Below are 23,045 nucleotides of genomic sequence, written 5' to 3'. Positions count from 1 at the left end.
TTTGGATCTGGGACAAGCGCGACAGCTGCACATCTATAGCCGAGCACGATTATGTATAGCATAGTCTTTGTCATGACGTCATGACGAAGTCTACGTCACGAAGGTGTGAGCACTGGGCAGTGATAATGCTATTTTTTAGCATCAGAAAGGAAGCTCCATTAAGAACTGTCCGCCGTGCACTGCGCGGTAAACACGGACACGTACTTTGCACACGTCCGCAGTGAAGCCCCGCCTACATCCATTGCCACCACGTATTATTCCTCCAATTATGCGCAAACAGCCCGTAGTTATCAGCTTTTCTTGTTGTTCAAAAGAAAAAGGTGAAATTGCACGCGCAAGAATTTTGATGCCTTGACTGCCTTGAGTCTGCAACATTGGAACTCAGATTTCGTTTATCGAGTTGATTTAATAGGTCATGAGCGGTTGCTGCTGGCTGCTGTTTCTTTTTCACTTTTATCCTGTTTTAGAGTTAAGGGCAAGCAGCAGTGGGCTCCACATCTTTCTCATCTTGCCTGCGTGTATTCACGCAAATAATGCAGCCTGTCTGTACCTCGATCAAAGAGAAATGCCAGAACGAATCACTTCCAGCATTTAGAGGCGTATGAATTTCATATTGACACTTTTCGTCATTCATCAGAGAACGGAATATATTACCTGACAATTTCGGGAATTCTAAAAATCTGACTGGTTTTCTTTCCAGCCTGTCATAAGTGTTCGAATAAAAAATTCTGCTTCAACATTGTATATATCTCTTTGTCGAAATGTGATTTTGTATACTGCACTCTTGTATCTTCTCTCTACAAAATGTCGCAACTCGTATCTTCCTGTGCTAATATTTTCTTTTTGTAAACTTTTTATGAGTGTATAAACAATGATATTGGTCCCCGACCCTGCAACAGCTTTAAGACGAAACTATAATTATTTTGTAGAAAAACCGACAACATAAATATGTGGCCATTTACGTTGTTTGCAGACATCACAGACCCTGGTCCTCCTGTTACGCTGCGGCCTGGGGAGGAGTTCAGTCAAGACTACCACGTGCACGAGGCAGTGGGCAGGTCTGTATCGGATGCATGCATGTGACGCTGGGGGGGCTGCTACTTATGAGCGAGGAAGTTTCGTGAGGCCGAACATAGGCGCAGGTGTATCAGTAGCGTGTGCGTAGAGGCGACTTTGATGACGCATTAAAGACAGGCTTTAGCTAGTGTACTAACCAACACACTGCACCTGCTTCGCAAATTTCTGAGAAGCAGATGTAGCGAATCCCCATCAGTTGCGCCAAGCTGTTTGCACTAATTGGTCTGTCGACAGTGCAGTGTGACGGCCAGGGACATGATATAGTCGTGCACTAATCGCTATGCAGGCTGCAAGGTGTAATCAGCCGCCGGTTTTTGAGTAAAATCGTACTCAGCTTATGCATAGACGGCCTGGAAACTAAGTAGCGAGTCGTTGGAATAGGTAAAAAAGAAGTCTCCAAACAGCGCTGGGCGGTACAGGTCCAAAAACCGAGTGCCGAGAGAACCGATGGGAGTTGATTTCGGGGAGTGTCCGGCCCCCTCTGCCCCCACCCCCCTCCCCCTGGCTTGACCTAATGTGTTTAAATAAGGCTTATATTGCGAACAGCATATTATTCACAGGCTGGCTTCCAAAATGGTGTCGGCCAATGCACTCTTCCTAAGAAAAATACGTACCGGAGCATTGCATTAGCAATAGTGTCCGCGTTCGCCATCGGCATAGCCTATACTCGCTTCATGCATTACACTGAAATCGTCCATTTACAAGGACTGCTTGATAAGTTTGGTAAATTTGATGTAACAAGTTCGCACCTCAGTTCGCCATGCCTGTTAATAAGCGTTACTCTTCAATCGTCTTCGCAGCAAATAGAGCGAAAAGCGCTGCGTTACTCCCGTCCGACGCACGTTTTTAGCGAACAAGTCTTGCACCCAAGAGGCTTTTCTTTTTTTATTTTGGGAAGTAACAGCCGCACATATCGAAAGCTGTGTTCGGTGAAGTTTGTGGAAATTGTGAAAATAGGACAAAAGGAGCATTGCCACGCAGCGTTTGGCGACGCTTAGTGGCAAACAATGAACGGAACGTAGAAAAAGTGGCAGGGAAAAAGAGTGAAAGAGCTCCAAACAAATCGCCAAGGAATCAATGTCCACATTTGCAGAGGAGAAAAACAGCGGTAGCGTTGTTTAAAAGAACAGCCGAACTGTGCACCAAAAAGGGCCCATTCACCGAGCCTTTACATAAATGACCATCTTATTGGGGATATTCCATAAATTAGGCTTAGATTGGCACCCGGGACCACTTCAATCTCCAGATTTGAATGCCTCTGATTTGTGCCTGTTAGCACACATGAAAAACCTGGCACGGTTAGAAGAATTTCTTGCGGATCTAAAATGCCGTATATGCGCATTTTGCATCCTTCGAAACTGCCCGCTTTGCTTACCGGATGAAAAAAAAAGAGTGTAAACTCGGTGGAGTGTGGAGCCCTCAACCGGAGAATATGCTGAGAAATAGCGTGGATTTCGCCACCCAGAAGGTGTTTAACCAACTCGTTTGCCAGACTTTCCAAATCACCCTCGTATATACGAGTGCTCCAGCAGCAGCCTGGGCCTGAACAACAGCGCGGCTAGTGTTTCCCTTTCTTTCTCTGCAAGCGATGAAAACAGTCTCTGCTTGCACTTCTATTGGCACAATTCCTGCATATACACACGCGTGCGGGCCTAGAGAGGCGAGCTCATTACTCGGTAAGCCTTATCCTGGCTACTATGCCAGCATATTTATGAGTATAGCAGTATCACCTCGCGACTGCTGCGTCCTCCTTGGATGCTGCCGCGCAAGCCCTCTGGACCGGGGTCACTGGGAGCAGGGGAAGAGGATTTACTTTTTTTTTCCGCTCCCTATTTTAGCCCCCTTAGTGCCAGTAAACGGTCACTCCCCGATTGCATTGGCATGGAAATGTTTTTAGAATGAGCCATCGTTTTTTTTTTTTTTTTACCGCTGCGGCGTAGATTACATGCAAGCGCACCTCCGGTCGTTGCCGGCTGATTGCAATTGCGCGGTCGCCTTGATGGGATTCTGTTGACACCCTGTCTTGCTCTACATCCCACCGGCCGGATGTATTAGACGTTGGAACCCTGACGCCCTTCGTATAACGTTGCAGAGAGCCTGGCAGATTTTTTTTTTTCGCATCTCTGGCGTGCAAGTGTACGAACTGTTCAGCTCCCAGCACCTGGCAATGGCCAAATGAGGTTAATGATTGGGAATGAGGTTAACAAGCGACGATGGCCTCACGCGTTCACTACAGGCTGCAGGTCTCGACAGTGGGCATCGATTTGTTTTTATGGAGCTGGGACGTTCAGGCTTAGCACATGGCCGAATGTCCTTTCTAGCGAATTCCGGAGGCGGAAACATCTTTTAACTCGAAAGCACACTTGCATGTTGCGGTATTACCGCTGGCAACTTGATTTTTTCTGCACCATTAATGAGTGACCCACGCAATCCGAACGTGCTCTTATTTTTTGCTTTGAAAAGGAGTAGAACTTTTTGGCGGTTAGTTGGTACATCGTTCTGAAAAAAAATGTCGTGCGCTAAAAAGACACACAGGAAAAAACAACAGGACAGAGGCGGAAGCAGGTGCCAGAAAGCTAACAAAGAGCACTATAAAGATCGTTCAGCCCTGCTAGTCATTTCCAACACACTCGGAACGCACCTTTTATCGCCAGCTTTTCGCTTATTGCGTCTGCACGGTCGTATTCAGTACATCATTTAATAGATAGCATTCTGGGCGGACGCTCGAACATGAGTCACTTGCGTTATCTGCAGCGGTGCGCCGCTGCTCTCTTTCGGATTTGGCTTTTATCGCTCGTATGTCAATGCGGTATCGCTTCAGTGGAAGCGTTGTCTCTGACACCCAGTGCTTGATAAAAAATTCCAATTCGTTTGCCTAGAGCGCTCTGCAGGCAAATTTGCTTTCCTCTGTGCCTCTTTCGCGTCGCTTACATGAGACTCTTCTGCAGAGGTCATTGGTTTGACCCCTTACAAGCTGTTAAAACTGTGCGTGACACTGCGTCCAAATACGCCATAAAGTGTGAAATAACGCCATCTGTGCCAGAATATGCCATGCACAGTATTTCGTTTAGTTCAATGTAGCACTGTTATTTACAGGATTAGTAGAAAGTAAGAAACACTCCACATTAATCAATAGCAGTACTACTACATATTCGTTCCGCCAGCACATATTAGTCTTGTGTAAACCGTCGGCTCACGGATAGAGATACCGCGTAGATAAGAGGCGGCTCCGCTGCAGCCGCTGGAAGCGGATCCACCCTCCAAGTGCTGCTGAAAATCGCCCCACTCTGGGCGTCTTCATGTTGTTTCACGACCTTTTTAAAGCGAACTGGAAACGGAAAAGCTGTGCCAAAGACTTGGCCAAAAAAAAAAAAATGCTTTAAAACGCTGGCCACAAAAAAAAATAATGAAGGGGGATCCCAAACTAAAGGCCTGTATTGTAGGCAATGTACCAGAACGCTTACAGTCTGGAATATAACCACGGTGGCGCTTGGGTGGTTTTGCCAGTGTTTTGCACCTCATGTCCAACATTCTGGGACAAAAATTTTAAAAGCTGTAAAATTGTAAGATACTCTTATGGAAATATTGAAGGTAATGGTCCATTCTTCTGATATGTAGCAAAACCTTATACAGTGTTTCCATCGATCGCACGGAACAGTTAAAACTGCCATTGAAAACCAATGGGTAGCGCTTGTTATGATAGTAAGTAAGTAAGAACGTTAGTGCAACACTGCCGTCAGGTGATCTGCGGATATATTGATTGTTATAGCGAAATCTTACATTATATGAAAACATCGCATTCATAAACGGTTTCCCGTTCAAAAAATGCTTTTGTCCAGAATTGTTGGATATGGGATTACAATTTGCTCTTTATTCTCCTTGTGTGCATTAGCTCATGCGGTCGGCTACGACGCAGCCGCGTATTGCGCATGCGCCGATATTCTGACCCTCTTTTGAGAAAACACTGCTAGCCCAGCGATATACCACGTGGCCACACCAGGCCAATCACAGATCCGGAAAAGAGAAAGTGTTAGGGGACAGCGAGAGAGAGAAAACCTGCATTGAAAAGGAGACATTTTAGACGGCGTGAACAATTCTCTGACATGCTACTCTGCATGGACAAGGAACTGGGGATGAAAAGACTCAAGGAGAGAGGCACCCGCCGCGGGGGCTCAGTGGCTACGGCGCTCGGCTGCTGGCCCGAAAGACGCGGATTCGATCCCGGCTGCGGCGGCTGAATTTCTTTGGGGGAGAAATTCTAGAGGCCCGTGTACTGTGCGATGTCAGTGCACGTTAAAGAACCCCAGGTGGTCGAAATGTCCGGAGCCCTTTACTACGGCGTCCCTCATGGCCTGATTCGCTTTGCGACGTTAAACCTCAATAAATCAAATCAAGGAGAGAGGCGCGCAAAATTCTAAACTAAAACAGTATAAGTAGTGCAAAGGAAAAAAATGTTAAAAAATAAAAATGGGCATTGAATGTGGGCTGAGGTGCGTCAACAAGCAGTGCTAGAAGACATTATAGGTGACGTGCGGTGTCATGCAAAAGTTATGACAAGGTTCAGTGGATGGAAAGTGATAAGATTTGCGGAAATATTCGTTTGCCGAGTAGACCAACGTCTTCTAAATATGCGAGTACAAATTTAATTGCATGTCTCTGCTACGTAAAGCAGGCTCCCAACACACAGTCCACTGTTAGAGGCACTCGGGTGAGCAGCATAGTACACACGCTCGTCGGTATACGCTGGGCATTCAGAGTAGGTTGTACAGTCGGCGAAATCTTTAGCTGGCGTGCGTGACGGCCGTGTTTTCCGTGCTCCTGGAGCCTATGACGGAGCAAACTTGCGAAAATATCGAGTCTAAGCACAGGCTCACTAAGCCTGTGTGTAATATTGACCTTTCCGCAGGTTTCTTTCGTCGCAAAGCGCAGGAGCGCAGAAAAAGCGGCCTTCGCGCACGCCAGCTCAAGATTTGGCCAGCTTACAGTTTCTATTGAGCCGCAGTTGTTGCAGTGCGAAAACTGAGGAGGAATGCAGCAAAACGGATGCCTTCTCGGTATAGCGGGATTCAGGAATAGGGGGCTCTGACAGCTCTGCGTCAAGCGCAGAGGTGAGTTGCGTGGGTTGGGCACGCGTGCATCTTTCACAATGCCCCGAGCAAGTGCGCCGACAACGCTGCCGGCCTTGTATACCTCATTTTGGCGTGGAGTTGGCCGAGTAAACTGCACTGTACTACTTCGAAATGCAAGCACTTTCACAAGTGGGCATGACACTGAGGTGAAACTTGTGGAATTCAGTAGGCATACGGTGCGTGTTTGCAAGAGTGGCAGTGTCGAATCGTTTGGGGCAAATCGTTACGGACCCCAATACACCGGAAATCCGCGCATCCAGACAATGCAGCTGTGTTCCGTTTGCTTTCCGCGGGACTGGTCTTGTATTTCGTGTTTTTTTTTCGAGCACGGTAAGTGGGGACTGCTCTTGTATTTTTTTTTTTCGTGAACGGTAAGTGGACAGACGCTTGTCCTCTCGATCGTTTGTACCTGCCTCGACGTGTGCCGGACCACGGTGCTGACGAGCTTGTTAACTCTCTGCTCGGGGGTGCATCCTCGCCAGCGCCTCCGTTCAGCTTGATGGTCACAACCGTTTCACAAGAGACGCGCATGCCACTGCTATCAGCACGAGGATTCTCACTTTCCGTGCACCTGAAATGGAACTTGGCAGCTGTATCGGGAGATGTGTAGCCCTGCGGAGTGATACTGTGGCGCACCTTTCGCCGCAGGGGCCGCTTCGGAGTGGTGCACCGGTGCACGCGGCTCGCGGACGGCACCGACGCAGCAGCCAAGGTGGTCCGCTGCATCCGCGCCACCGAGCGCGACAGGATGCGCCACGAGCTGGCCATCTTGAACCTGCTCCGGGGGCACCCGCGCCTGCTGCGGTTGCTGGACGCCTTCGAGAAGCCGCGCGAGATCATCCTTGTCACCGAGTAGTGCGTCCCTCTCTCTCTCCTCCTGTACCGTGAGTCTGTAAGGGGAGTGCCGCTAGGGGGCCCATGCACAATATATATACTTATACCAGGTGTTTCAGGGAAGGTGATCAGTAATTTTCAATGATAGGGTTTTTGAGGTAAAGGGAAGCTATTCGCGGCATAGTAATTTGCAATGCTGTCGGACGTCAAAAAGCAGGCGAATCATGTCAACTAGCGAAGTTTTGAATTAAATCCTGATAGTTTAACTTTTTAACTATTGTCGAGAGGCGGCCGCTTGCAATTAGTGATTTGTAGCCAACCGTTAGTAATAACATAGTCCTTCAATGTTTTTTTGAAGGACTATGGTAATAACCATATCCGTTTTTAGAATTTCGAAAATGCTGGGTCTTCGCGGCTCATGAAATCGAAACCGCGTGGCTAATGCGAGCATGCAGCCGCACCCAAAAGCTCGCGTCACTCAAGGGGGCAGTTACGTGGCTTATACTGTGTCCCGCCCGTCTCCTGCTGCCTTGATTTCTAAGCGAAGCTGAGTCGCTGGCTGCTGCACTTGGCGAATGAGTTTCTTGGCCTGAATGCACGGCTTGCGGCTTGGACTACAGTTACAGCGCTGAATTGTTCGCGTCTTGCGGTTTTTGAAGCGAAAAGCTTCACTACTGTCGTCAACACCGGGTCTGGCGTGCGCCGGGATCAATTTTAGCCACAGCTGCGCATGCGCGAAACCGAGAGACGTCACGCGGAGTGCAGGTGGCCGCTGCTGCCGCAGCCGTCGTCGCCGCCGCGCGCTGTATCCGTCGTCTGAGCGTCGCCGCTTCTCCTCCTCGCCACCGTTTTACCCTTCGCCACTGCCGCGCGGTCGCCGCCGCCGTCCCAAGAGGAGAAGGTTCTTCCGCAAGGCGTTGCGACATGGAGGAAGGAAAAAAAGAGGAGAGGCCGTCACGTGACATTTTGTGAAGCCGGAAACAAGCTGGGCGCCATCTTGTCCGGGCTGACGTCACGCCGCCGCGCCGATTGCGCGCGCGTTTCAAAGCCAACGAAGGAGCGTGCTACCGCATGGGCACAGGCCTCCGCAGGTTTGCATGTATGGAGTAGAAGTTTTGACAAATGCCATTTGTTTGCAGTTGATGACTTTTTGTAGAGCAGAAGCTTTTGTGTTGTTGTATATGATGCAAAAATATTGTAAATAGCCACGTTTTTTCGTATGAGTTGTTTTTGTGAGAAAATCAATGCTTTTTATGAATGGAGTTCTTCGGATCCTGTGTGCATTCGTATCTTTATGTAGATATTACAGTGAAGAAAACTAACCCTTCGCCTTCATTAAAGAAGAAAAATCTCTATGGTATTGTTTAAGCGCAGGGTATTTTTCTTTTTAGCGGCGGCGTATAAAACTCCCCGAAAAATATTTCTGCGTACGCCACTGGTAGTGGCTGTATTGTGAAAATAACAAAAAATTACTCATCTGCTTTGGCTCACGTGTCTACCTTGAGTTTAGGCTAACCTAAGGGCGCGTGTGATCAATGAATACATTAAGTCGGGATCGAATTAATCGCAGGTATAACCAAGATGCCGGTAGAAACTACAGCGAGTGCATAAAGGTATACACAAAAATAGTCGCATATAAAATCAACGGTAAATTTCACATTCGACTGAACGAGCCCTTGCATTCTTTACTGAGTATTTCATGCAATAGTCACCGGTAGCTCAGGTTTTTTGAGTCATTTCTGGAAAAATATTTTATCAAATTTTAAAAGAGCTTTGGGAAACGTTCTAAAATTAAGAGATTTCACATACCGATTGCCTGAATGCACTTTTTTTTCTTTTTTTAATGCTGTGTGTCTTGGATCTCACAGCGTGTTTCATGAAGCTTCCAAACAAACTGTCCTATCTTAATGCAGTGTAAAGTACTGCCTTTAAACTTAAGCCTCCTGAAATGTTTTAGTATATTGCTACCCTGGAGGCCTTTCATGTCCAGCTTGCTGGCACGAGGCTTATATTTGAATGGTACTCTGCAACAGTTTCTATTTGAGAGCATAATGATTTTTGAGTGGACAACTGTCAAATGTGCTCATGAGGTTGTAAAAAAAAATCCTTCTTTGCTAGAATGAGTTTACAGGTTCATGCATGAGATCTCTGAGCAAGGTTATTGATATTGGGTTGTTTGCATGCTATGCTCGCTTAAAAGTGTTCCATATACTGGCCACACTTTAATTGCGCTCTCTGGTGGATAGCACAAACCTCTCAGTTTTATGCTGAATGAGTGTGCACTTGTCTGCTTTCGGCTGAGTCGTGAACAATGCTGCCATGCATGGTCACACCCCACCTTAGTGTTCAACCTGCCTTTTAATGCAGCTCTTGTTGCTGAATGTTGCAATCTGCTTCCATTGCATATGTTTGGGAAGCTGGCTGTGTCAACAGTGCCTTGTGCTGCAGAACTAAGGGCAAGAAAAATTCTGCGGTACTTTGTTGTTGGTCTTAAATACTATACTTATCTTCATAGCATGTTTTCGTGCGGCTGGTGATGCAAGGAATGCTTTCTCGTATACAGCAGTGAGGATGGGCAAGTATACTAAAAAGTTTGAGTTCTTGACCCTGAACGCAAAATGTAATATCATAACGTGTTGTAATGGTGGCCGTGCCTGCAATGACTTTTGATTCACAACTCCAAGAGCCACTCACACAGGTGAGAGAAATGGAGAGGGCCAAAGTGCATATAGTAGACGGCAGGGGAGGATTTATCTGAAATTTTACACAGGATAACCATCGTGAACATCTTTTTCTCAATGAAAAAAGTCCAAGAAATACATGTTTAAATTGTGACTGCCCCCCTCCATAACTCTACCCTTTGTAGCATGGCAACATAGCATGGTTCACATATCCACAGATCTAGTATTGTGCATAATATATATTACCGTAGCTTTTCAGACTTCTAGAAGTTTAGGAGTATCCAGTGGCTGTAGTATAAGTTTCACGGTGTTGTGCATCATTTCAATGCTGTGTTTCATGTTGAATGTGCAGAGCTGCAGCTGTACGCACCACTTTTTGCTACTAAATTAAATACTAGCGTGTAATGTCACTGCATAGTAGCACACTTTACTTGCGACTGACAATACATAAAATGAAAGTCGATCTACTGTAGGTAAGAATGCATCCAATTATTTTTCTTCAACATAACCACAGGCATCAATGAAATTGAGCGCACATGTGGATCCTCATTTCACTAAGTACTTTTTACCCAAAATAACACTATCGCAGGACATGAGCACAATAATCACGTGAGAAAAGGCCTCCTAATTCAGTTAGAGCATCGCCTTTTCCGCACTTCTTGACCATGACATCAGATAGAAAAGCAATTGCAAACCTGCAACAGGAAACCGGTCTAAACATAGCTCGCCACCAGAAACACAGACTTGGCCACAATATGAACGAATACACTTGAGCCCGGCACGTCCCAGAAGCTAGAGCTCGCCAGACGCTTCAAACGTTACACACTTGAAACGGGCGTGTAACGAAGTTGCTGCAGTATACTAAGAGCAAAGCGAGCGCAGCTGCTTCCTTTAAAATATCGCCCTCCGCCCATGTCATGGCCCCCGCGGCTCACAAAATCGCAATCCCTAAAAATGAAAATGACAGTTAAACTAACAGCAGTGACGATCACTGGACCGTTGCAAGAACAATAGCAACGAGGTTTCACTGCCGATGGAAACGGGAGCGCGAATGGCACACGCACACTGCACGCACAGGACGCGAAACGTCCGCACAATACGCCGACGACCTCTCTAGCGCACGGCGTATCGAATCACTGGTGAACGAACAGCGCGAGTGCTCCTCAGTGTGCAGCGGTGGTGTCCCGACAGCTCCGAGCAATGACGCAGTAGACGAAATGCCCGTGCGATCGTCGCCGAGCACGTTGAAGTCAATGCACGCAACAACGAGAGTTTTGCAGCGAATTCCGCCTGAGATATGAGTGAACGGCGCCAACGTCAGCCCGTGAGCACGATCAAAAACAAATTCGAGCAGTTGAGAAAAGTACGCCTACGCCTCACCGCAATTGCTACGCCGCGGCCGTCTGCTACCGCTCGGTTTGCAAGCAGCAACTACGACGCCGTTGCTAAGCTGCCCGGACAAAATGGCCTCCCGATCGTTGAAAAGCCACGTGATTTCCTCCACACTTTTCTCCCAGGGCGTCGTGTGGAAAGGGCCTCTCCTCTTTTTTTCCTTCCTCCATGCGTTGCGAGAACCCGTGAGCGACGGCGGTGGCCATAGAAGAGGCGGCCATCCTCGCCACCGTTTGACCTTTCGCCGCAGCCGTGGCGGTATTTAAGGAGGGGTATAGTATAGGCGCGCTTGCCCATAGAACAGGCGCAGACACTCGCCATGCAAGGAGAAGCAACAGTCGGACGGCGCAGAAACACCGATCCAGAAGTGGTAGCTTGGGAGTTGGCCGGAAAGCAGCGAGAGCTTTTCGCATATCCAGGCTTAACCTTAGCTAAGCCACAGCCAATTTTTGTTTATTGGTGTATCAGTTTTATCCTGCCCATTCCAACATGCCAAGAGCATGAACTTGCATCACCGACCTTTTTGCTAGGAAAGCACCGACAGGTCAAGTTTCGTTCCGCCAGATGTAAAATGAAGTTACGTGCGTACTGCTTATTATTTTTTTTTCATTTTTGCCGTGCAGGTAATTTTGAGGCAGGAAATGCGCGCTCAACGGTTCTTTTCCTTGCGCTGTCACTTTAAACGCAGCTAATTATCTGCATATTTTTTTCATTTCATGAAAATTGATGTTTTCATAATACCTTTTGCTCGAAAGGTTTTTCTTGCGCCACCTGCCCTTCGTTGCCTTCGCTCTTATTTCCCGTTTATTGTTGCGGAAGCAACACTGCGCTAGTCCACGAGCCATTTCGCGGAGCTGACGGAAGGCCATACTGCGCATGCGCGAGGAGCAGTGATGTCCCACGGTGCACAGCTGGCGCGCCGCCGCCGTCGCTGCGCGGGTGACTCACAGGTGCCGCCGCCGCGCTCGCCAGTTGCGCATGCGCAGTAGAGGCGCATAGCTAGCGTGTCGGGGCCGCCGCCGCTGCCGCGCTCTCTCCATCGCCTCTCTCTCTCTCATCGTTGCTTTCGCAATCCTCCAGGTTTAACCAGAGCTAAACCACTGCCAATTTTTCTTTGTATTTTTAATAGTTTTTCACAGGCTTTGAAATTTGTCAAAGCCGCCCCGAAGATTGCTCAGTAACTAAAGCGTTCACAACAATAGCATGAGTATGTAAGGACATGAGCAGGTTTAAGTGGTTTTACATTACAATTATCAAGGCAGTGACTCATTCGTATTCAACAAAAAGTGAGTCAGCACACGACACGTACAGAGTCTTCTGTGCTGATGTCTTTTTCCAAGCGATCGTTCGTAAAATAAAAAAAGAAGACACAGGACCTACAGTATACCGACATGAGTTATGGATTCGGTTTCCAAGCTACGCAGGTCACCTTTACAAGGCTGGAGTGCAATAACATATGTTAGTGACATTTAGGCGGACTGTAATGACGCTCGAGCGGACTAATTTAATTAACCTTGAGCCTTTAAAAACGGTGTCCGACATATTCGACAGTGCAACCATGAGGAATAAAACTATCTATAAAAACCTATTGCACGGCAGAAAATTTCCGCGTGTGGAAGAAAAAAAATTAACTGAGGTTTAGCTCTGGTTAAACCGGGCAAGTTGCGTAAGCAGCGTGGAGCCTGGTGGAGCGCGGCTGAAACGGTTGCTATGGCAACGGCGCTCCATCTGTTTGACCTCACTGCGGCTAAAGGTCAACCGTGGCCACCGCCGGAAGCTACGCGACGGCTCGAAACCTGGCGCAGTATTGCTTACGCAATAAAAATGTGTGTGTCTGTCAGCAATTACACTGTGTGTACTATCGCGATGGAAAGAAACGCGAACAACGCGGCGCCTACGCTCTCCGCGGTTCGAATTTCATTTCATAGTGCTTTTACCTGGGTGGTACGAAAAAGACCTTAGAGCGGTCCTAGAATGCATCACGGAATAATCTAGCATATTTCTGCTACCACTGAAGTAAAAGAGCGATGAAAAGAAATACGAATAACGAAGCGCCTAGGCTCTGCTTTGTTCGCATTTCTTTCCATCGCCCCGGTACAATACAACGCAACGAGCTATGGAAAGGAAAATGATAGGTGTAACGTTAAGAGATCGGAAGAGGGCGGAGTGGGTGGGGGAACAAACGCGGGTTAATGACATCTTAGTTGAAATCAAGAGGAAGAAATGGGCAGGGCATGTAATGCGAAGGCAAGATAACCGCTGGTCCTTAAGGGTAACGGAGTGGATTCCAAGAGAAAGCAAACGTAGCAGGGGGCGGCAGAAAGTTAGGTGGGCGGATGAGATGGAGAAGTTTGCGGGGATACAGTGGCGGCAACTTACAAAGGACAGGGTTAATTGGAGAGACATAGGAGAGGCCTTTGCCCTGCAGTGGGTGTAGTCAGGCTGATGATGATGATGATGATGACATCACGCGCTCGAAAAGCTCTCCTTCCATGGCAATGTGCAGCAACAAGATCTTTCATCGCGCGGACAGAGCGCTCAATCATGTCCTGCGGCGGCTTGTCAAGACCACAGTAATTCTATGCTTCAGGTCATCAAGGCTGAAGGGCTGCGTCGTATAAACCTTATTCTTCACGTGTCCCCAGAGAAGAAAGCCCAAGGGAGATAAGTCTGGTGGCCTCGGAGGCCAAGCAGTCAGTCCACCGCGCCCAATCCACTGCCTGGGAAAGTTCATGTAAGCGTCCACAGCACGAGAGAATGAGTGTCGTGGAGCCCCTTTCATGATGAAACCACATAAACTTCAGCACGTTAAGCGGAAGTTGTGAGGCGAAGTTCGTGACCACACCATTTAGGATGCGCTCGGTGTAGTTCCTGCCGGTGAGGTTCCCGTCAATAAAGTAGGGGCCTATAATGCGCCCTTGAAATATTCCGCACCATACATTTGCGGAACACCGAACCTGATGTCTTTGTCCTCGTACCCAATGTGGGTTGGAGGCCGTCCAATAATGGCGTTGTGCAGATTTACCGTGGAATCTCTGAAGTGCGCTTCATCGGTCCACACCACGTTGTTTAAAAATTGAGGGCTCTCCTCGCCTTTGATTACGCGCCAGTTACAGAAATCAAGCAGGCGCTGAAAATCAGACCCTCCCAGTGCTTGGTGCAGGCATACCTTGTACGGATACATGTTGTGCTTTTTGGGAACTCTCCAAACAGAAGAGAAACTACATCTCAATGCGTCGCCGATTTCTCTCACGCTGGCCTGTGGGTTGACGTTCACATAGGCCAACACGCCAGTTTCCAACTCGCTCAAAATTGAGCCACTTCTTTGATTTTGAGGGTGCACCGACGCTGTTCTCGCAAAACGACTGAAGACACTTGCGAAAGTGCTGCGAGAGGGCACGCGGCAACCAGGATGCGCATCTTGGTACAAACGTGCCGCTATAGTGGCATTCTTCTGCGCGCGCACGCAGTAACAATGTCAACCATTTCAGTGGTCGAAAAGTGGCCTCCAACAGTTGCGGCTATGTCAGCGCTCTACTGACACGAAGACAGTCTGCTTACAAGGTGACCACTCCAAGACATTTCCTAAGCTGTCTCCGCTGCTTTCTTTCGTGTTTTATTTCTGAGTACTTTTGCGCCGCTTTATGCTACGTTGCATGTGCTGTCGGCGTTCCTAGGTTACCACTCTCGCCATGCATCAGCACAGCATATTCTCGCCGCGGGTGCCGTCGGAGCACCTAATCACTTTTCATCGGCGCAGCGCCAGCAGACGCGCACATTGTCACGGTGTTCCAGCCTGGGCGGGACTGTGCAGACCACGTGACAAAGTGATGCGATTTGATTGACGTCGCTTTTAGCCCTGCCGCCGGCGCACGGTTTTCGAATGGTGCCAGAAGTGACCCAAAATATTTGAGCCACAGCGGCAAGGGTAATCGCGTTTTCGAAATTCTAAAAGCTGATGTGGTGATTACTAACCGCCGGCTACAAATCACTAATTGCAAGCGGGCGCCTATCGGCAATAGTTAAAAGATAACTATCAGAATTTAATTCATAACTTTAGTGTTAACATGATTCGCCTGTTTTTTGGCGTCCGGCAACACTGATATTACTATGCCGCAAAAAGCTTCTTTTTACCTCAAAAACCCTATTTTTAAAAATTACTGATCACCTTCCCTGAAAAACCTGGTATATAGTGCGTGCGTGCGTGCGTGCGTGCGTGCGTGCGTGCGTGCGTGCGTGCGTGCGTGCGTGCGTGCGTGCGTGCGTGCGTGCGTGCGTGCGTGCGTGCGTGCGTGCGTGCGTGCGTGCGTGCGCGCACACACAGTATTTGTGGCGTTGATCAGTGGAGATTATTAGTGAATATTTTAGAGCTTAAAGATAATTGACTAGAAAAGCAGAAAAACGGCCACGTGCAGCCGGTGGTATCCTAACCCACGACCCTCGAGCTGCACGTCCGATGCTCTACCAACTAAGCTACAGCGACGGCTGTCAACGCTAATGTTTTCGGGGGTATTTATGTTTACGTCTGACCTAACCTTGCTTTTCTACTCAGTCTTCATTAAGCATAAAATATTCACGAATAAGCTCCATTGATCAGCGCTACAAATTTTAAAACAGAAAAAAAATCTCCTATGCTCTTTGGTTTCTGTGGCTGCTGGCTTATGTCATATGTATGTATAAGCGCTTGTCCTTGTCTTCCTTCTCTGTTTCTTGTTCCTAGTCGCAGCGCTGGTGAAATTTTAAAAATGTATGTATAGTGACACCGAACTAAGCAAATATAATAAACCCAAGTTTTGCTACCATGCAAAACTAGTGGTGGATGTTTTTTTTGTTTGTTTTTTTAAGAAGGGTAGTACTTCGCTGTGCGTAGCTCGTTACGCGAATGTTTCTGCACAACCCACTATGGCGAGACTGGCATAATTAGCGGCCTTCGCGACTGCTTGATAGGAACCTTGAGTTCTGATTCGTGAGCTACGGGAAAAGTTTAACGCTTAGGGGAGGGTACCTCCGCCTCCTCCACAATTCCTCCTTAAATCGCGTGCTGATGCAATGACTAGCTTAATTTCATCTAATAAAGCATACCCACCCAGACCATTCGTAGAGCACTCCAGCAAGCTATTAGGCGTTTCCAAATCATTCTGGCCGCTTACCGGCGGTATATCGAATTAAGTTTGTAGCCTGATCAACTTTGGAAATGTAAAATCGTACTTCAATGTCTAAGCTGCAAGCTGTGAACATGGCATGCTGTGGCGTTGTCGGCATTTTGAGCGAAAAATCATGAGCATGAGTCTGGCAGGTGGTGCCCAAAGAGCAACCTAGGTGGCAGGTGGGCCACCGAGGTCACGTGACCTTGCGGCTACAACCTGCCCACCTTGGCAGGTGGCAGTTAGGTTAATGATTTGTCGCTCTCGCGAAGAGCAACCTGGGCCGCACAAGGCCCACTGCTGAGCGCACCTGCCATCGCAGGGCAGTGGCGCATCGCTTAACCGCTGCACCACTGCGCCGGGAAGAGTATGACTCCCAGGGAACTATGAATGACCTTCATGTACCTGAAGTAGAGAATGACCACCTGCATATGAGATTACGCTATCGCGTCTTACCGTTAAGACGGAGCTGAAGTGTGCCCTCCATTTTTCCCATTGGCTGCAGCTCGCGCGACGCTCCTCCGAACATACCCGAGTATAACTCGGGTTAGTTCGGAGAACAAGACAAGATGCACAAGACAATACAAGATGACAGAATTCTTGCTCGGAGTTGGCACGTCGGAGATAGAGTTTCGCACTAAAGTATGACGTCATAGTATACGTGTCGTTTGGCGGTAAAAATAAATTCTCGAACGTTTCTAGAGAAAATATTTTTATTTTTCTGTTCAACATTGAGCGCTAAGCAAGTCAGCGGCTTGTCGGATCAGCGCCTGCTGATCGTTCGGTTGGGCCGATCGCAGCCACGCATGCCATGAGTAGGGATGAGGAAAACGGGTGTATGGAGCAGCGACGTGCCGGGAGATGGGCAGCTGGGGCGCGAGAGGTCTGAACGGAGGCGGCGCATATGAAGACGGGCAGTGGTGAGGAGGGCGTTCGTGCTTATATTTCTCGGTCTCCTTGAGCCTCCCACGCATTTCCGTGCGCCCCCGACACGCATGAATGAGATCGTAATTTCTTTCTCACGATCCGTTCAATGTAAGAGCGAGGCTGTCGCAATGTTATTTAAAACTGACGGCGCCTGTACTGCCCGCCTCTTCGTATCAGCATTCGTTTCTTCTGAAATCTGATTAAGGCAAGGCTCAGGTGGGTGGGAAGAGATGAAAGGGGGGACGGGTCGGTGCGAATTTTGCATTCTATAACTGCATTAGACTGCTTCATTTTGCTGCCTGAAAAATACTGCACCGAAGTTACTAGTCCTTTTCCCGCATAGAATGTTCGTCGCAAAAACGGGGAATTCGTTTAGGAGGCAGGACTCTCTGACCCAAGTTCGAAAACACGTATCATCTCATTGAATATGCAACACCTATTGATACGGCTGCTGGAAAGTTATCTTCATCGTTTATATTGGGCGATCACTTTACCCGCCCTGTTCAATTCAGTATTTAATAGATCACGTCAGTGTTGAAATTTAAACAGCTCCGATAAACATTACGTCAGCTTTAGTGCCATAGTGCGGTGACGTGTGTATGCTACTAAATTTCCGCTGGCACGTCATTAAAGCACTCTGCTGACAGGCAAACGCAATGTAGCGCCTGAAACGAAGCTGCTTGAAGCAGCATGGGGGAAACAAGTGTCAAGTGTCTCATCTTGCTTGGTAAGTGCGGTGCTCTTGAAGGCTTTGAAATCTCATTTTAGAAAGCATTGTCTACTCGCTAAGCTCGCCCGCTCTTTTAAAAAGTCCGCAGTATTTCACCACGGTCAGCGCTTTCGCTGACCGTAACTGACCGTGGGAGGGTGCCGTAACTCGGTTAGCCACCCCCTCGCTACGGCCACTTATTTTTCAGCAAGGTTGAGGATTGCTACATTATTAGAAATAAGTGTTTTGTCATTGTGCCTGGGATTCAAACGTGGCCACGCTTAATTTCCAACACTGGGAGTGCTCATTTCACCGCTGTCTTTCTTTAAATCCGTCTTTGATTAAGGAATCCCTAGTTGACGAATATTCCGCGAAGGTATTGCTGCATAACACCATACCCTGCCGGTTCAGTTTGCGAGGAGAATGACGCGCATCTGGTTGATGGGAGTGACCCGGCCCTTTCACCCTGCAGCGTGTCCGGTGGGGAGCTCTTCGAGCGGGTTATAGCCGACGACTTTGTGCTCACCGAGTGGGACTGCGTCCTGTTCCTGCGGCAAATCTGCGCCGGCATGGCCTACATGCACAGCAGACACGTCATTCACCTCGACCTCAAGCCCGAGAACATCCTCTGCCAGAGCCAGGTCGGACACAAGGTGCGCCTGCGAACGCTGTGCACGTTCGTCGAAATCGCGCTGTTGCGAAGCTGTTCGCTGAACGTCTCCTACGAGGCGCCAGTTGATCGCGAACCATTCCTGCACGCGCATTCAAGCTCTGATCTAGCATCCGCCAAGTTGCATGGTTTCAGTGAAAGGCGTTAGATCAGTTTGATGCTCCTTAGTTTGCATGCCGAGTTCGCATGTACTCTGATGGTGACGAATTGCGCCAACTCCCGTCAGCTAATATTTCCTCAATAATTAAAGCACCAGTGCTCTAGTAAGCACAAATCATTAAAAAAAGAAACTCTCTGATAGCAACTGCCACTATCGGCACGTAGAAACTATTGCTCTCTCAACAGCTGTACCGCCACGGTGGCTCGGTGGTTACGGTGCTCGCGGCTGCTGGCGCGAAAGCAGCGGGTTCGATCCTGGCAGCGGCGACCGAATTTCGATGGAGGCGAAATTCTAGAGGCCCGTGTACTGTGCGATGTCAGCGCACGTTAAAGAACCCTAGGTGGTCTAAACTGATCCGGAGCCCTCCACTACGGCGCCCCTCAAAGCCTATGCGCCGCTCCTGGACGTTAAACCCCGCTTCTTACAACTTTTTTTTCACTGTGAGGGGTGAATGGATCGTCGCTGCGCGTTGTCGTTGCGCGGCTTCATTGAAGTTCATAGCGCTCACAAACTGTAATCCCTGCACGCTCCTTTGGAAGGCAATGTTGACGTTTCCGTCCGCTGTGTCGTTCGCAGATCAAGTTGATTGACTTCGGCCTGGCCCAGCTGTACGAGCCTAACTCTAGCCTTCGCGTGATGTTCGGCACACCCGAGTTTGTGGCCCCCGAGGTCGTCAGCTACGAGCCGGTCAGCCCCGCCACCGACATGTGGAGCGTTGGCGTCATCTGCTACGTCCTGTAAGTGAGCACCACCGATGAAAAAATTGTCTGTGGTTTGACCAATGGCCATCCCGAGTAGAATTGCGGAAGCAACGGCGCGGCATCTCAGGGGACACTTTGACTCTCTAAAGTGCGTAGAGGCGAAAGCGTTTTCCGCACCACTTTGACTGCCTCTGTGGCACTGGTGACGTCACAACTGGATGACGTCACACCTGATTAAGCACTAATTACTAAGTAGTGATAAATACTAATTAATTGCTAATTACTGATTAATAACTAAATACTAATTAACTGCTAATTAATTGCTCTTACGCTTCGCCTTTAGGAGTGGAACGCGACTACGTGTTGTAGCGCTGCCATGGAGTCCCCGTAACGCCGCCACTTGTTCGGCGCGATGCCTTGCCCTTTGAACGCAACGCTTTTTGAGGAAAGGAAATGCCGCAATAATTCTGTGTCATATCGGTGGACACCTGAACCGCACCGTACAGAAATGGAGGAAGTCGCAGTGAAAGAAGAGAAAGAGGGGCCGTAATGAAGAAAATTGTATTTGAGGAAAGGAAATTGCGCAGTAACTGTCTCACACTCGCTCCTCGCGCATGCGCAGCTGGGGTGTCCAGGGCTCTGCGAAATCGCTCACACCTAGCGTAGTGTTGCTTCCGCGACAAAAAAAAAAAAAAGCCATCCCTTGTTTCTGTAACACATCCTCCCTTACGCAATTTTGAGTGAAACGCGCTATGAGATGAATAACGAGCCACGGATGCATTTGTAGCTGCAGAAGCTTAGGTGATGTCCATTCCTTGGCATTGGGACTTAAACATATTAAACGCCTCTCTAATGATTCGCCTGAATGTCATACCACCTTAGAACAATGATAACTAGACTCTATTATCGCTAAAGCTGGACGGCGAGCACTCCATGGTGAAAGAAAATTGAGTCACTCCTAACTGGGCTAATATGTCCTCAGAAACACGTTATTTCATTGCAGAAGAGTGAAGGAAGAGAAAGAGAGCTTGGCAGGGTGGCCACTTGTCGCTGCATGAGCTTTCCAAACCCACCGCGCACAAAGATGGAAAGCACAAATGAACGCGGTGCTCTGTCCTTGACGTATACACCCAATGGTGAAGGAACATCCGAAACAGGCCACAGCGCACCGAGCCGCTGGTTTCGTCGACAACTGCCCGAATTCTTCTGTGACGGCATGCAGAAACCACAATGCACAGCTTGCGGAAGCGCAACGTTGCTGTATGATTAAGGCTATCGCAACACACGAATATTGATTGCCGACCTAGATTTCTGCACCGTACGCAATATATTATCAAATGAACGAACCAGCAGCCTTTATTTTTGAGACTTCGGTCTGTGAGTATAGAATAACCGATCATTTTTCGCCAGGGAATATGTGTCGGCCTCATTTTGTAGTGCCGCCGCGGTGGCTCAGTGGCTATGGTGCTCGGCTGCTGGCCCGAAAGACGCGGGTTCGATCCCGGTCGCAGCGGCTGAATTTCTTTGGAGGAGAAATTCGAGGCCCGTGTACTGTGCGATGTCAGTGCACGTTAAAGAACCCCAGGTGGCCGAAATTTCCGGAGCCCTCCACTACGGCGTCTCTCATAGCCTTAGTCGCTTTGAGACGTTAAACCCCATAAACCAACCAATCATTTTGTAGTCAATGGGCTTACATCCTGCCAGCACAGGGCCTATCCGCGAAAGCACTCGCGAACTCTTCTCTTTCATCTTTGATTCATGTTCTTTGGAAGTAAAACTGCTCGAAAAAACAGGACAAAGACGAGAAAAAATTCAGAGGAGGGTCAGTGCTTTAAAGTGACACCGGGGATTCATGTTACACCACCTACATTGTCCTGAGCTCAGTGCTATACTGCTGGGATGTACGGCATTTTTGCTTTTATGCTGCAGTATGCTCCAAGGAAAAATCTTCTAGCATGGCGCTGCACTTGCAGTTCCACGGCCGTTTCACAAGCTCCCATTTATGCAGCATAAATCTTAGTAAAGGTTGCTCGGTGCCTGTAGTTATTGTGTAATTGTGCCCTAACACTTGGCTATAGCGCTTTACAATTAACAGCGTAACAACGCAGTTTCACCACTCTCGCACAGTCCAGCACTAAGCTGCAGCAAAGGTGAGCGTGAGGGCCCTACGCGGCGCCATGGCTTCTCGTGGCATTCAACGCGAATGCAATGGCAAAGCGGGACGTACGAAGATGTGTGCCCCTTTTATTCGTGTTACTCTTGATGCAAGTTTGTTTTCTTTACGACAGATCTTTCTTTGAGGAAATTCGCGTTCTCGTGATGTGTAATTCGTATTACGCCATAGATCACCCCACTCCAGGAATGCATGCCTGCTGTTCAGGGTTTTCACTTCCTCCATACACAAACAACACATGGAACGTTGTCACTAAAGAAACCTTTAGGCACTCTTTTCGTTACGTCACTTCTAAGTACCCTCATAGCAGCAGCGGTTGCGTAGCGTGTTCGACATGTCTGCTTAGAATCCTTGCCTGTTATCGGCGTCTGGGCGCAAGCATTAGCTTTTAGTTTCGTTTATTTTCCAATAGTGTCACGCCTTCCAGCTGAGGTCGGTCTTGCGGACGCGAGTAGCGAGGGCGTTAAATTGTGTAATTCGTGAAGTGAACTCTATAGAAAGGCATGGCAATCTAAAAAAAGAAAAAGCTCGATTGCATTCTTTTCTCTTTTGAAAAGTGTCGACCAGCCCGCGTGCCACCCGCTTCGTTCGCCTCGCGGAAGCCGCCATGTCGTGACGCTGTACGTCAAAGCTAGGTCCTTGTCTGGTCGCACCTTCCTTCTCTTTGTGGCGATGCAGTCTCCAAATCGCCGCGGCATCGTTACGATCCCATTATTGTTGCGAAGCCAGCGGCCTGCCCCCTGCGATCTCGTGAAGCCTGCATGCGTGTTTGCCGCGCAGACTTTCCGGGTTGTCGCCGTTCATGGGCGACTCCGACACGGACACCTTCAACAACATCGTGCGGGTGGACTTGGACTTCGACGACCCGGTCTTCGAGACCATCTCGGACGTCGCGAAAGACTTCATGTGCCAACTGATTGTCAAGAATCCCAGGTATGTAATCGCGCTGAAGGTACACTGTGTCCGAGCGGTGCAGGCCCCTCCACAGAGCGGGAAGAGCCTGAAGAGCGTAAGCTGCGTTTCGCCTACGGGTCCTTCGTAACCTTGAACTTGGAACCCTGAAGCCCACCCCAAAACTTCGCAACCCAGAAAAGCCTAATGGTTACTTCAGGGTTATTTGCGAGTCACGAAGATGGCACGAATCATCGCGGGGAAACGGAGAGAATTCAGTGTAGAAAAACGCTTGCGATTGTTTGATGTTTTCTCCGGGGGCATTTTAATGTCCGAGTAACGCGCTGGCAATAAACTTATTGCAGTGTATACGCAAGGTCCAGGAAGGAGAGGCATCGATGACAAAATGTAAATTCACACATAACAATCGTATTACACTATAAAAAGTCAATGAAGGCAAAATAGACAAGCCTAATCGCGCTTCGTTTGTTGCGTGTGTTTCTTCGTCTGTCATTTCTGTTGCATAGTGACGCGCTATAAACAAGGCGTAAAAATTC

General features: G+C 48.5%; 1 protein-coding gene across 3 annotated transcripts in view; it reads left to right on the top strand.

Annotated features, from left to right (window-relative positions):
• LOC149349485 (myosin light chain kinase, smooth muscle-like) overlaps positions 1–23,045 on the top strand; it is a 223,203-nt gene that overhangs the window by 190,677 nt on the left and 9,481 nt on the right. For all 3 annotated transcript variants that reach the window (XM_089578459.1, XM_089578458.1, XM_089578460.1), the window contains 5 exons: positions 974–1,058; positions 6,855–7,061; positions 18,366–18,546; positions 19,300–19,460; positions 22,378–22,530. In XM_089578459.1, the coding sequence (XP_089434585.1) occupies positions 974–1,058; positions 6,855–7,061; positions 18,366–18,546; positions 19,300–19,460; positions 22,378–22,530 (787 nt within the window). The remainder of the gene's footprint in view (positions 1–973; positions 1,059–6,854; positions 7,062–18,365; positions 18,547–19,299; positions 19,461–22,377; positions 22,531–23,045) is intronic.

The sequence above is a fragment of the Amblyomma mixtum genome, chromosome 3 (genome assembly GCF_055824585.1).
Source record: "Amblyomma mixtum isolate Tamu chromosome 3, ASM5582458v1, whole genome shotgun sequence".
NCBI lineage: Eukaryota > Metazoa > Arthropoda > Arachnida > Ixodida > Ixodidae > Amblyomma > Amblyomma mixtum.
This window is presented reverse-complemented; position numbering and strand designations above follow the sequence as displayed.